Source organism: Protopterus annectens, chromosome 10.part0 (genome assembly GCF_019279795.1).
Source record: "Protopterus annectens isolate FY-2018-M chromosome 10.part0, PAN1.0, whole genome shotgun sequence".
NCBI lineage: Eukaryota > Metazoa > Chordata > Ceratodontiformes > Protopteridae > Protopterus > Protopterus annectens.
In genome coordinates, this window is record NC_056744.1 from 1,370,577,682 (window position 1) to 1,370,591,623 (window position 13,942).

General features: G+C 40.1%; 1 protein-coding gene across 1 annotated transcript in view; it reads left to right on the forward strand.

Moving 5' to 3' along the window:
* LOC122814280 (receptor-type tyrosine-protein phosphatase C-like) overlaps positions 1 to 13,942 on the forward strand; it is a 1,011,948-nt gene that overhangs the window by 925,632 nt on the left and 72,374 nt on the right. Inside the window, exon 25 of the mRNA XM_044086871.1 lies at positions 8,582 to 8,717. Coding sequence (XP_043942806.1) covers positions 8,582 to 8,717 — 136 coding nt within the window. The remainder of the gene's footprint in view (positions 1 to 8,581; positions 8,718 to 13,942) is intronic.

The following is a 13,942-nucleotide window of genomic DNA, read 5'->3' on the forward strand; positions in this document are numbered from 1 at the left end:
ATATACGACCTGGACCCGGTGAAAATGCAACCTTGTAGCTGAAGTGGCAAACGAGATCTAGGTATATGACACCTAGCATTATGGGACATAGTATAGCGTCAAGCCGGTAAAAATAGCTCTCGAGCTTTAGTAATAGGTCGAGTCGGAGCCGAGGTTCGGCTCCGAACCCATCCAGCAAGAATGAAGGTGAGATTGACAACTTAACATTAGAAATGTCCCTTTCAAAATTAGAGGTCACTCAACCAGAGCATCGGTAACATCCTCTGCTTTCCAGGCCAAGATGTCAATGGACAATATTTGTGCTGCTGTTACATGAGCGAATCCTCATATGTTTATTACGCATTACAAAGTTGATTTGGCCTCCAGGGACAGGGCTTCATATGGTTTCACTGTGCTCAAAGGTGTACTCCCGTGAGCCACCCAGGAAAAAGGGGCTAGGGACACTGTCCCATCCAGTAAGAATGAAGGTGAGATAGGACAACATAACATAAAAAAGTTATGTACTCACCATAACGTTCCATGTTTTTTGTCTATATCGCCCTTCATTCTTACGACCCTCCCACCTTCCCCCAGCCAATGACTCCTAGAGGACCTGGTGGACAATTGATTCCTCTGGTAAATGAGCTCCTCTGACTCTCCTTGTTTTTCCTTGACCTGATGTCATATGGTTATTTTAGTCTGTGTAATAGTTATCAGCAAACTAGATCTGGAAATTGCACCACTCCATGATGGGATACCTACTCTGCCAAGAGCCAGGTTAGAGACTTTGAGCTAGTGTATTCGCCCAAGTCAGAGCCAAGGATTGGCTCTGAACCCAACCAGTAAGAAGGAAGGGCGAGATGGACAACAAACATGGAACATTATGATGAGTGCATAACTTCTTTTTTTCATTTATAATGTTTTTAAATTCAAAAGTGCCCTTAATAAAAGATGTACTCCTTTCAGCAACATTTTGTAACCTCTCATCTGTATAAATGACCATTCCTTCAGTTTTACTTCCCCCACTTGCCACTATGGGCATAGGAATTGAATGCCACAAACACTGAGTTTTTTTTTTTTTTGAGGTTATTTCAGTATAAAAAGAAATGTGGTACACGTCTAAATATATTATGTCCTTACCTGTACAGTGCATATGAGAATAATGTGCATGAATTAATATATTTTTGAGAGAGATTATTAATACACTTGACAGACAGCTTACCATGGAGTGGGCTTTGTGTTCATGAAGGTAAAGGTCTTTTTAGCTTACGTTACAGTTTTTTTATGTTACAATCTCAAAAATTATCTTCACAAAATTTGCTTATCCAATTTATGTTACTGTGTAAGATTCAGATTGAATAGAGATGCTAAGTAATAGAAATCTGAATTGTGAAATATTATAGTACTTGAAGAATCTTTGGCAGATATAATGGAAGAGACTGAGGAAAAGAATGTATTTAAATTATAGATGTTATTCATTACATGATTGTTGCAGTAGACATAACCATATGTAATGTGTCCTGCCAAGGATATTGGACATTCAGCTAGACTGAAAAGATTTGGGCTTGTTTCTCATGAACTGTATAACTGTCCTTAGTATGAAATTGCATGTTGGTACAAAAGAGTCATACTGGCATGCCAAAACTCAGAATGTTTTGCCATATGTACACTTATGCAAGCTTCCTTTCAACTTACTATGAAAAGAAGTAAAAGTGACAGAAGAAAGGATGGATGCTATCCTAGATGGTAAAGGAGACAAAATACAAACAAGACAATGTTATGGAGGTGGTAAAACATTTTATAGAGAAAATATATGAAAAAGAGGAAGTGGATGGGAAGAAGAATGGGAAGTGAAAAACTATCTGAAAAAATAAAAATTTGTTTAGAAATTTATATAACTACAGAAGAAATAGAGAAGGTGATACAAGCAGGTAAGAATTAATCAGTGCCAGGACTGGATGTTATTATTATAAGGAAATGAATAAATATGAAAGAGAAGTTTTATTTTTATTTTTAAATGAATAGATGAAGGAATGTTTAGTAGAAAAAGTAATATGTGGAAGAGTGATAAAATTTATATGGTAAAAGAACAAAATAAAATATAAAAAATTAGATGCCTATAGCACTAGGGAATACTGACTATAAAATGTTTATGAAAATAATGAAAAAAGGTTGGAGAAAGTATTCGATGGAGTTATAGGAGAAGTGATCTATGGTATAAAGGGAAGAGAGGTGGAAGATATGTTAACTATAATGAAAGAAGTAGTACAGATGATATTGAAAGAAAATAAAGAATCATGTGAAGTCACTAAAGCCTTTGATAAAGTGAGCCATGGAGCAATGTGACAGGTTTTAGTGGCCTATGACATAGGAGAAAAAATATTGATGTAATGAAATGTTTTGAAAATTCATGGGAACAAGTAATGAAAAATTAATGGGTGGAGAGAAAATTGGTATTAAGAGAGGAATAAACATGGATGCCCAATGAGTATTTGCATATTTGTATTAGTAACGAATGTAGTAGTACAAACATGTTTGTATGAAATGATGGTTGCAAAGTGTGAAACTGGAGGAAATGTTATATTACCAATATATATTACATAGGCAGATGATTTAGATCTAACAATGGATGGACTTATTTATTTATTTATTTTATTTGTTTCCTGGGGTAATGCATGGATCAGTATTAATCAATTTCAGACTCAGCCCAGGAAAAATAAAAAAAATTCACAAACAAAAAATGCAGAAATGTAAGCAGTGAGCAACTAGTTCAAGTTAATTGTATAGAAAAAAAACTATGTATATACATTCCAGTGAACAAGAATAGTGCAGTGGGCAATCAAGCAAAGTATAATGTGCAATATATATTCGTTTATAAAGTAGGTCAATCTTTAGTGAGTGTTTAGGAAGGATACTCAGAATAGAGATAGGTTAAGTGATGTGCCCTGTATTGAAGCAGGAACATTTTGCTTGGATGAAGAACTGTTTTTGAGTTGCTTTCTGAATTTAGAATAAGTGTTGATTTTCTTTATTTTGATGAGAACTTGCCAAAGAGTAAGTGCCTGAGAAGAGAAAGCATGCACAATGCCGGGGATTGTGGTTCTAGGGGAAAAGAAAGTTGGAGTAGTGTCCCAAGTTGTATGACAAGACTTTTCCTGAAGTCTAGCTGTAAGGGAGTAAATGTGTGCAGCTGGAATAATTTGTAGAGTTGGGATACTAAATTAAGTTAGATTTCTGTTTTATGGGTAGCCATTTGGCTTTTTGTATGGTGATACAATGCTGCTCACAGAAAGATGAGTTTGTAATGAACTGGCAGATGTTGTTATAGGTAGTCTGGAGTGTGGCATTATTTTTCTTTATAATTGAGGTTGTAGTATGGATTAAAAAACTGTTCAGCATTTGAACAAAATGAAGTGTAAATCATTTGGTGAGATAAAAAAATAAATGTAATATAAGTTACAAGATTGGAAATATTTTGGCAGTGACATTTAGTGAGTATGAAAGTGTAATAAGTTAGAGATACTGGAACAAATAAAAAAAGTAAGCTTGGTGGAAATGTATTTCAGAAAAAGACATATATGTTAAATGCTTATGTATTAGGAAAACATAGCATATTTAGGGGAGATACATGTATTTCCTCCTCAAATGGAAAAAGAGTTATTTTTAGCATCATTTGTAGATGAAGACCCAGTGAGAAGAAGGATAATTTATTAAAAAAAGAAGAAGGTGTTTTGAATTTAAAAAAAATCTAGTGGTGTATTTAGCATCATGTATTTATTTCGCGTAATAAAAGGCAAAAGGAATTAATAGATAATAGGTTATATGAAAAATATAAAAATGTTTGAAAGAAAAAAATGGAAAATAAAAATAAAAAAATAAATAAATAAAAAGGACATGATGGAAGAAAACAAATATGAGAATAAAATTAAATGAGATTGGCGGGAAAAGAAAAGAACTGTATAATATGATTTTTAGAATTTTTGTAAGGAGTTAAAAGATGAAAAAGGCAATAAAAGACAGAAGAAATAGGTTTGAAAATTCTTACAAAGCTTAGGATTTTTTGTGGAAAATTCTGTCAGACAAGTTACAAGTGAAATGTGATGAAGGAAAAAAAATGTGCTGAATGTTTGGATTGCAAGTAAAATAAAGAATTTTGGAAAAACTGTAAAAATGAAAATAGATGGGAAGGGTTTAAATGTATAAACATGAATATTTTATTTATTTATTTAACATTTGTTGACTGGGAAAGTCTGACTAGGACAGAACCTATTTTCAGAGGAGGCCCAGGGAGAAACTCCAGATGCATGTCTTTGGAATACTGACATATATATGACATTATATAAAAAGTACAATAAAGTAAAGAAATGTGATCTTGATAAATGAGACAGTACTGTGTGTAACAATATGGGTGTTGTGGAAAAAGTTTGTTAGAACTTGTTATATAACAAAGAAATGGAAGAAAATTAAGTATTGCTAAAATAAGAAAATGGTTGTGGAAGAAAAGGTGTTTCTGTGTTGATAACTTGTAAATAATTTTAAGTATAAACGTAAAACAAATTGAGAACATAAATAATTGATTTAAAGTTATATAGTGTAAAATGAATGTAATATTAATAAAACACTCCTTTTTTTTGTTGTTCTGATAAGTGCCATAGGATCTTTTACATCTACCTGAGTCAAGGAAAGCAGCAGGCTCAGATGAGGTCACAGCAGATATGATCAAGTTGTTGGGTGAGATAGGAGATAAATGGCTCCTGGGAGTACTCCTAGCAGTATGGAGAGTAAGACATGTCCCAGATGACTGGAGAATAAGCATACTAGTGCTAGTATACAAGAACAAAGGGGACATTCATAACTGTGGGCAGTATAGAGGTATGAAACTCCTATCACACTGCATGAAAGGTCTGGAAAGGGTGACTGATAAATGAATATGCAGAGTAACAGAAAGTAAGATGGGAAATGAGCAGTTTAGCTTCAGATCAGGATGCAGCACAACCAACCAGATGTCTGTAGTGAGACAGATCATTGAGAAGACGCTAGGGATCAGGAAAGAGACCAACAAGACATTCCCTGTTGTAGAAAAAGCATATGACAAGGTCCAAAGAAAGCTGATTTGGGCAGTCCTGTGATGGTTCAAAGTACCAGAAACACAGAATTAGTGAAGGCTATTTAGAAGGACTCAATGACACAAGTACAAATAGTGTTCAGACAAACAGATGGGTTCTGAGTGGAGTGGAGTGGAGTGGAGTTGAGTGGAGTGGGTGTGCATCAGGTTCAACTCTTGATTTCACTGCTGTTCTTAATAGTGATGCACTAAATTAGCAAACAGGTCAGTGGGGACAGCTGAGTGAAACTGCATTACAGGCATACTCTGGACAAGAACGTCAGCAAATTGTATGGGTATGGAATACAAAACTGAAGGCACATGAGATGAAACTGAATACAGACAAAACTTGTAATGGTAGCAACTCTGGACAATCAGAAGAAAACAAAAACTAAAATAGATAGGAAAATAGTGGAAGAGGTAAACAGCTTTAATTATCTGAGAGGGTAGTTGAGAAGGGAAGCCTGAATATGGAGGTCAAAGCAAGAATCAGAGGGGCTGCAGCTAACTGGTACAGAGTGTCAGGGATAGTTTTTAATACAAGAATGCCAAAGAAGCTGAACAGTAAGGTGTACAGAGCCATGGTGCAAGGAGTGCTACTGTATGGTACAAAAACTTGTGTACTGAAAGTAGTACAGTTGAGGAAGCTGGAGGTGATGGAGATGAAGAGCATAAAATGGGTGGTCAGGTGCAATCTGAGGGACTAACAAAGAAATGAGAATATTAGTGCAAAATCTTAAGTACCAGCTCTTGTAGAGTAAGTCAAAGAAAATAGCTTACAGTGGTTCACGGAAATATGCAGGACAGCAGAAGACAGTATGGTAAAGAAGATTTGGGACTGACTAGAAGAAGACAAGAGGAAATGAGGGTGTCCAACAAAGAAATGAATGGATTGTGTGAGAGAAGACCTGCGACAGTAAGGCATGATTGTCGAAGAAGGTAGGACAGTAGCACCAAATTGTCAGACATGGTGACAGTTGATGTAACACACCACCCTCATGTAGAAAATGGGGTTTGATGAAGATGATGAATTAGTATCAACTCAGGCAGACAGGACCTTTGTTTAAGGACAGAACACTCAGGAGTGCAGCATCTACCTTATACTATACTGCAGTGTGAGCATTTGGGAAATTAATACTTGGTGTGGGAATAGAATCCAGTCTTTTGATTTTCCAGCACCAAAGCCTGTTGTGCAACTAACATTGATGCAATGTATTGCTATTTTGTCCATGAAATCATTTTCATACAGCTCATTCCTTATTACTACTGTGTACTGTAAACTTTGTAGATCTCTAGTCCAAATAACACTGCCCATTCATCTTCCTCTGCTTGTGTGTTACCAGATTATAGAAGAACTTTCCAAATGTTATCCCTCTTCTTTTTACATCCTTCTGAATTATCTAATTTCCATCCAGTAATTGTGTTCTGTAATGTCCCCTTCTACTTGTTATTGTCTGCAGCACATCCTTAAACTGTTGTTTCTTTTTTATCAATCTCATCCAACATTTACATAAAATATACATATAGATATATATCACTACCATGTTATATTATAGTGTTATGTTTGACAAGTTATTTGATTTGATTTCAGTTCCTTGCCTGCCATAATTTTATAGGGTCTATATTATAATACTGAAAATCCTTTTAAGCGAACATGAAAACACCGCCACGTATTGCGCGAACCGCGATTATGTTGAACGTACGAAACTGCGAAATTCAAAAAGTCGAAGTGTTATTGTTGGCCCATCTGTGGTACAGCTCTGTAAGGTAAGTTTGCGATAGTTATGGACCTTAGGGTTAGGGTGCGGGTTAAGGTAAGTGCATAGATAGTAATGTATGTAAGGTTTAGTGTAGGGTTAGATGGAGGGTTTTGGTGCTTTACTTTAGGGTTAGGAGTAGTGTTTTGATTAGTGTATGTATGTGGTTTATTTATTTTGTTTGGGTAGTCAGTATGTAGTGGGAGGTGGAGTTGGCCGACTATGGGGATTCGACTTTTTGTATTTCGTGGTTTCGTATGTTCGACATAATCGCGGTTCACACAATACGTGTCAGTGTTTTCATGTTCACTTAAAAGGATTTTTGGTATTATAATATAGACCCAGTTTTATACAGTGTATTTAGATTTTTTACTAAAAGTCAGTTTTATGCTAGTTTTTTACATTCTTAATTCTTGTAAGACTAGTTAGTTTATTTGTGTAATGTCATCCTTCTGTTTAGTTCTATAAATACTATTTGTTCAGCTTCAGAGTAATATTTTATGCATTTTCATCATTTGGAAATTGTATAATGACAGTCTAATGTACTTTTCATTCTTGTATTTTGCTTGTACTTGCATTTCATATTTTTGGATTTTTGGATTTTTCTGGAATGTTTCTCCCTTGGCCTCTGCTGTAAAGGATTTTCTTGTGCCCCTCAGAATTTCATGGTGAAGAAATACACAACAATAAATAAATAAACAATCCAACATATCAGAAAGAAAATGCATATTTGCAATAGATGAGTAAAATTATGATAGCATTAGATCTACATTTTCTGGAAGCATAGTAGTGCATTTAGTGCTGTTGCTTCACAGTATTTAGTGACATGATTTGTTTCTCAAATGGGTGCCTTTCTGTGGAACTTCGATGTCCTACCTGTGTCTGAATGTTTGTTTTTTTTTTACATTGGGTTCTGCTTTCTCTCACATCCCAAAAACATGTCGAAAAGTTGGCTTTGTAATTTGTAATCAAGTAAACTGCCCATGTGACAGCGAGAGAGTGTGAATGTGAGTGTGAGTGTGAGTGTTTGTATGTGTGTGTGTGTGTGTGTGTGTGAATGTGTGTGTGTGTGTGTGTGTGTGTGTGTGTGTGTGTGTGTGTGTGTGTGTGTGTGTGTGTGTGTGTGTGTGTGAGAGAGAGAGAGAGAGAGAGAGAGAGAGAGAGAGAAAGAGAGAACTTCTTGCAATGGATTGGTTTCCCATTCAGGGTAAGTTCCATTTTTGTAACCGTTCCCTTATGTGTTAGGTCCTGGCTCCCATGAACCTTAGTTGGATAAAGTGAGTATTAAGAAATGAATTACTGAAAGAAAGAATAAATTTGCCATCTTATGAAAAGAAAATATTAAAGTCTAAGAGTGAATGTTTTGTAGTCATAATAACCATTAAACATTTTTGAATTTACTCTTCAGTAGTTCAGCATCATGCTGTGGAAAAATTTCAAAGGGGTCTGCACCTTAACTGAAGTCAGTTGCAGCAGATATTGAGAAAGTGAGAGAGAAAGCATGGTAGTCATTCTGTTGTAACGCTATTAGTTTCTTATGTAAGTTAATATGACTTCGTTTGCATCAGACCTTCCGGAAATTATGCTCATTTGCAGTATGTTATCAGTTTCTGAAAACCAGATATGATGTTCCAGTTTCATAAGCCATCACTTCCTCTTGTGTTAAATTCAGAGTTACTGAGATGCTGTTCAAATGCAGTTGTTTTTAAACTTTTGTTAATAATTTACCTGTTCTTTTCAGTGATGGTTCAACACGAACAGGAATTGCTTGTGCCTTGTGGAACCTTCTGGACTGTGCAGACACAGAAAAAGTTGTGGATATATTCCAGACCGTGAAGACTCTTCGTAGGGAAAGAATAGGATTATTTAGTTCTTTTGTAAGTATCTACTCCTTAATAACATTATTCTTGATGCTAGTACATGTGTTTTCTATTACGTTGTCATAAAAACTATTTGCTTTGGCTGTTTTGCTGCTAATTGTACATTGTATCTGGCCAGTTCATGCACAAAATATTTAGGAAGAACTCATTGGCTACAGGATTATAGTTATATCATTCACCTTCTACATAAGTCAACAGTGAAAAGTCCATGCCATTGCCATAGAAGGATAAAGCCCTGGCTATGGCCCAGGTGATCAGCATTTGAACAGTGGCTCAGGTGCTTGATGGTGCTGGCAGGAAGGATGGAATGCCCATCCTGATGAAGAGAGAGGTGTACACATTTGGGGCACACTCATATGCTTTGATTTTGCCTGTGGTGACTGAGAAAAACTGTGCTGTACTGCCTGTGTGTAGCAGGGTGTGCTCCTGACATCAGCCCTTTGTAGATGTGAGGGATTATCCTGTGCTGCCACCCATTGCACACCCCTGTCTTGAGGTGCTACTGGGTTTTTGCAAGAGAGGGGAATAATAGGTTAAGAACATTTCCATCAACAGCAATTTGTAAGCAGCCCCAGGATGCTATGATCTCCTCACCAGTCCCAAACATCTCCAGAGCAAGTCCTGGGGGTTGTGAGGGTTTGGTAGACCCATTGATTTGGGAGAGGTACCAGAAGCAGCGGACATTCAGCTGTGAGGGAGCCATAATTAGTGCCAAAAAAAAAGAAGTGATGTTCTTACCATAACGTTCCATGTGAATTGTTCATCTCGCCTTTGTTCTTACGTACGGGTTCAGAGACGACCCTTGGCTCTGAGTCGGCCACATCGCAAGCTCTGCATCTAAAAGAAGCTAGAGGCCCAGTTCCCATCCCATGATCCCTTGCTGCTATCCCTCAGATCTAGTTTGCTAAGAAACCAGAGTTCAATAACATAACTAACCCCTTTGCCTACTCTCTCATCTACACGAGATTGAAAAACTCAATTATATACAGACAGGCATACAGAATGAATACAGCCAAAGAGAAGCAGATAGTGCCAGGTAACCCCAAGAAGGTAACCAGACACCAGTCATACCCGTTCTTCCAGAACGTGAAGGGGGATGGAGGGAAGGATTGTAAGAACAAAGGCGAGATGAACAATTCACATGGAATGTTATGGTAAGAACATAACTTCTTTATGTGAAATTGTTCGATCTCGCCGTTTGTTCTTACGTACGGGTAGCGTCCCTAGGACCACAACCCTGGGTGGCTCATGGAAGAACATTCCTGAGAACCGTAGAACCAAAGGAAGCCCTGTCCCCGGAAGTCCTGTCCACTTTGTAGTGAGTAATAAATGTATGAGGTTTGGCCCAGGTAGCCAACCAACTACAAGTGCAATCCAACGGTAAACAATCGGCGTGGGCCAGAGAAGTGGAAACAGCCCTGGTAGAATGAGCTTTGGGTTTGAACAGAAGAGACTGCTTGGAGGATGAATAGACAAAATTTATACAGTCTGACAGCCACTTAGATAGCGTACATTTTGTCACTGCCAGTCCTTTCTTATTTTCCGCAAAGGAAACAAAAAGTTGATCTGATCTCCTGCATTCCTTGGTTCTGTCCAGATAAAATCTCAACTGTCTGTGGACGTCCAATTTGCGTAACATATATTCCAATTTATTAGAATGGTTCCTGAAAAAGGTGGGAAGCTCAATGGATTGATTAATATCAAATACTGAACATACTTTCAGCAGAAAGGATGGATTAGTACGCAAGGTGACCCTGTCTGGGTGAAAGACTATATATGGGGGTCTAATCGACAATGCCTGTAGTTCCGAGATTCTGCGAGTTGAAGTGATTGCCACCAGAAAAAGGGTTTTCCAGGATAGATACTTAAGTGGACACGTCGAAGCTGGCTCGAAGGGTTCCAACATAAGTTGAGACAGCATTAGATTCCAATTCCAGGGAAATAACAGGTTTCGTATGGGTGGCCTGAGGTGGAATGCACCCTTCATAAATGCTCTACAAAGTCTGTGGGACATAACTGTAGCTCCCCCTTCACCCACATGAAAATTTGATATGGCAGCTAGTTGAACTCTTATCATGGATGTCGAGGACCCTTGATGAAAGAGTGTGGAGAGAAATTCTAAAATTTTGTGAATAGGGGCCACTAAAGGGTCTATACCCTGTCTGGAGGCCCAACACGCAAAACGTTTTCACTTGCTCCTATACAGCTTTCTTGTAGAAAGTTTGTGGGAAGAAACTAAAATGTGCTGCACTGCCGGGGGATAAAAGGTCCGACCTGGCTAGGTTGGGAAGTGGAGCAGCCAAGCTGTCAGTTTGAGGGACTGAAGAGATGGGTGAGGAACTACTGATGAGTGGGTCAGCAGGTCTGGCACTGGGTCCAGAGTCCAAGGATCCTCCTTCTGGTGAGCTTGAAGAAAGGGAAACCAGATCTGTCGAGGCCAAAATGGTGCTATTAAGATAATCATCCTTCCCAGACCTCTGGCTTTCTGTAGAAATGTGGAATTAATGGAATAGGATGGAAGGCATATAGGAGACCCGGTGGCCAATCGTGTACTAGTGCGTCCCTGGGGGCACCCCCCGGAGGGGGATGTAGGGCAAAGTAGCTTCTGCATTTGGCGTTCAAGGGGGAAGCAAAGAGATTGCAGCAAGGCTGGCCCCATCTGCGGAAGATCTCCTCCGCAACTTGATTCTTGAGGGACCACTCGTGAGGTAACAGGATGGCTCTGCTCAACCTGTCCACTATGACATTGGATGTTCCTGGGATGTGCATTGCTATTAGAAAGCATCCGGTGGACACAGCCCATTGCCAGATTCTCAGGGCCTCTCTGCATAAGGGGTAAGATCTGGTTCCTCCCTGTTTGTTTATGCACCAGACTACTGACATATTGTCCGTCTGAATTGCCACCGTTCCCAGAGGTAAGGAGCTGTGAAAGTGTTGCAACGCCAGGAACACTGCTCTCAGCTCCAGGACATTGATGTGCAGGTTGTACTCTGTTTTTAACCACTCTCCTTGGACTGTTCTCCCCTGAAAAAGTACCTCCCACCCTATCAGGGAAGCGTCCGTGGTTATTGTGGCTACGGGGGCAGGAAGTGCAAACGGACGCCCCATCGTCAATTCCTGATTGTTTATCCCCCAATGGAGGTCCCGCTTGCAAGTTTCTGTGATTAGGATTCTGTGTGACAACGGTAACCATTGGAATGACCACTGAGCAAAGAGGAGCCACTGGAGGATCCTCATGTGCATTCTCCCTAGGGGAACTGAAATAAGGGTAGCTGCCATACTTTCAAGACTTGTACCGCGGGGACTTTTTTGTTTTGAAGAAGAATAGAGACCTGATCCCTCAGGGCTGACGCTCTTTCTTGAGGAAGTCTTATCCGTGCTATGGAAGTATCTAACTCCACCCCTATGAATAAGATATGCTGTGAGGGCGACAAGGAAGATTTTTTGAAGTTCACTGTTATTCCTAAGCTGGAACAGAGGTTGATTGTATAGTCCCTGACTTGCACTAGGTGATGCTCGGTGGTAGCGGTAAAGAGCCAGTCATCCAGATACAGAAACACTCGGAATCCCCGTCGTCTCAGGTGAGACGCCACTACTGCCATGCACTTGGTGAACACCCTGGGGCTGAGGTGAGGCCAAAGGGCAGAGCTCGAAACTGAAAATGACTGGCTCCTAGCCGGAAGCGCAGGTGCTCTCTGGATGGCTTGGCCATTTTTATGTGGTAGTACGCGTCCTTGAGATCTATAGAGCACATCCAATCGTTCATTTGAAGAAATGGAAGACTCGATTGTAGCGTGACCATCCAGAATTTTTCCTTCTTCACGAAGGTGTTGAGTCTGCTGAGGTCCAGTATTGGCCTCCAGTCCCCTGTTTTCTTTGGAACTAAAGAACCTTGAGTAAGTTCCAGATCCTATTTGGTCCACCGGGACTGGCTGGATGACTCTTTTTTCTAACAGCCTTTGTACTTCTATGGCTGCTTGATCCCGTAGAGTGGGTGGAACATCTGGGAATTTTTTTTGGGTGGGTGGTTTGTTTAAAAAGGGAATATCGTATCCTCTGGTTATTATGCTTTTTACTCAGGAATCTGGTGTGAGATTTAGCCAGGCCTCCGGGTATAAAGCCAAGCGACCCCCGACTGCCTCCAGAGCAGGACAGCCGGGCCTCCACTCAGGAGTGCTGGAAGGGCTTCCCAGGGACGGTATCCCTGTCTCCCTGGTTTTGCAGACCCCCTCTGCCACCTGGGTGGCGTCTTCCATTTCTTCCCACTCCTCTGCCTCTGGAGGGGGTATCGCTAGGTGCAGACTGGAAAGATCCATGAGTCTTCCATAACCACATTTTTCCACCTCGTTGCCCTTTGGGTATGGTCTAGAGGGGGCGGAAAAATGGACCCCTACGGCAGACAGGGTCTTTCCCTCTTGCTCGCACCTAGTGAGTGTCTCCTTCACTTTGGGCCCAAACAGGGAGGCACTATCAAAGGGGGCATTAGTAAAGGAAGACTTAAAGGCTTCCGCAAAGGAGCACAGGCGCATCCAGAATTGTCTCCGTAGAGCAATCGCTGAGGCTGCCGCCTGACTCGAACCTTCGGCCGCATATATGAGCCTCATGGACAAGTTCACTATTGAGGTAAGGGTGTTAAGCTGTGCTGTCACCTTGTCTGAGACAGCAGCATCTGTGGTACCCTGGAGAGTATCTCCCAACTCCTTAATGAGATCTCTCTGAAGGCGTGTAAAATGGGTAAGGTAGTTCAGCGATCGCATGGCAAAAGTCGCTGAACTGAACACACACTTCCCATACCTGTCCATAGTCCTAGAATCCCTGTTAGGAGGATGAACAGAGGAAGATGCTTTAGACATTTCCTTCTTGGTGGCTGCTGACAAAACCATAGCATCGACAGGGACTCCCTTGGTAAGGTAAGGTTTATCTTGGGGAGCAGTAATATATTTATTTGGTCTCCGAAGGACTGGTTCTATGGTATCAGGGGCCTCCCATGCCCTTTGAGCTATTAGATCCATTAACTCGTCGAAGGGTGGAGTCACCCAGGAAGTGGAAGGTTGAGCCCCAAATGCCTTCAGCAACACCGACTCATTCTCAGTGGGGGCAAGTGTCTGCCAGCCACCCCTCTGCTTTAAAATTTCCAAGATGTCAGCAAATGAGACATCCTCATGGGAGGACCGTGGGGACCCCTCTGACTCATCCAGGTTGGTGTCTGATGTCAATGATTC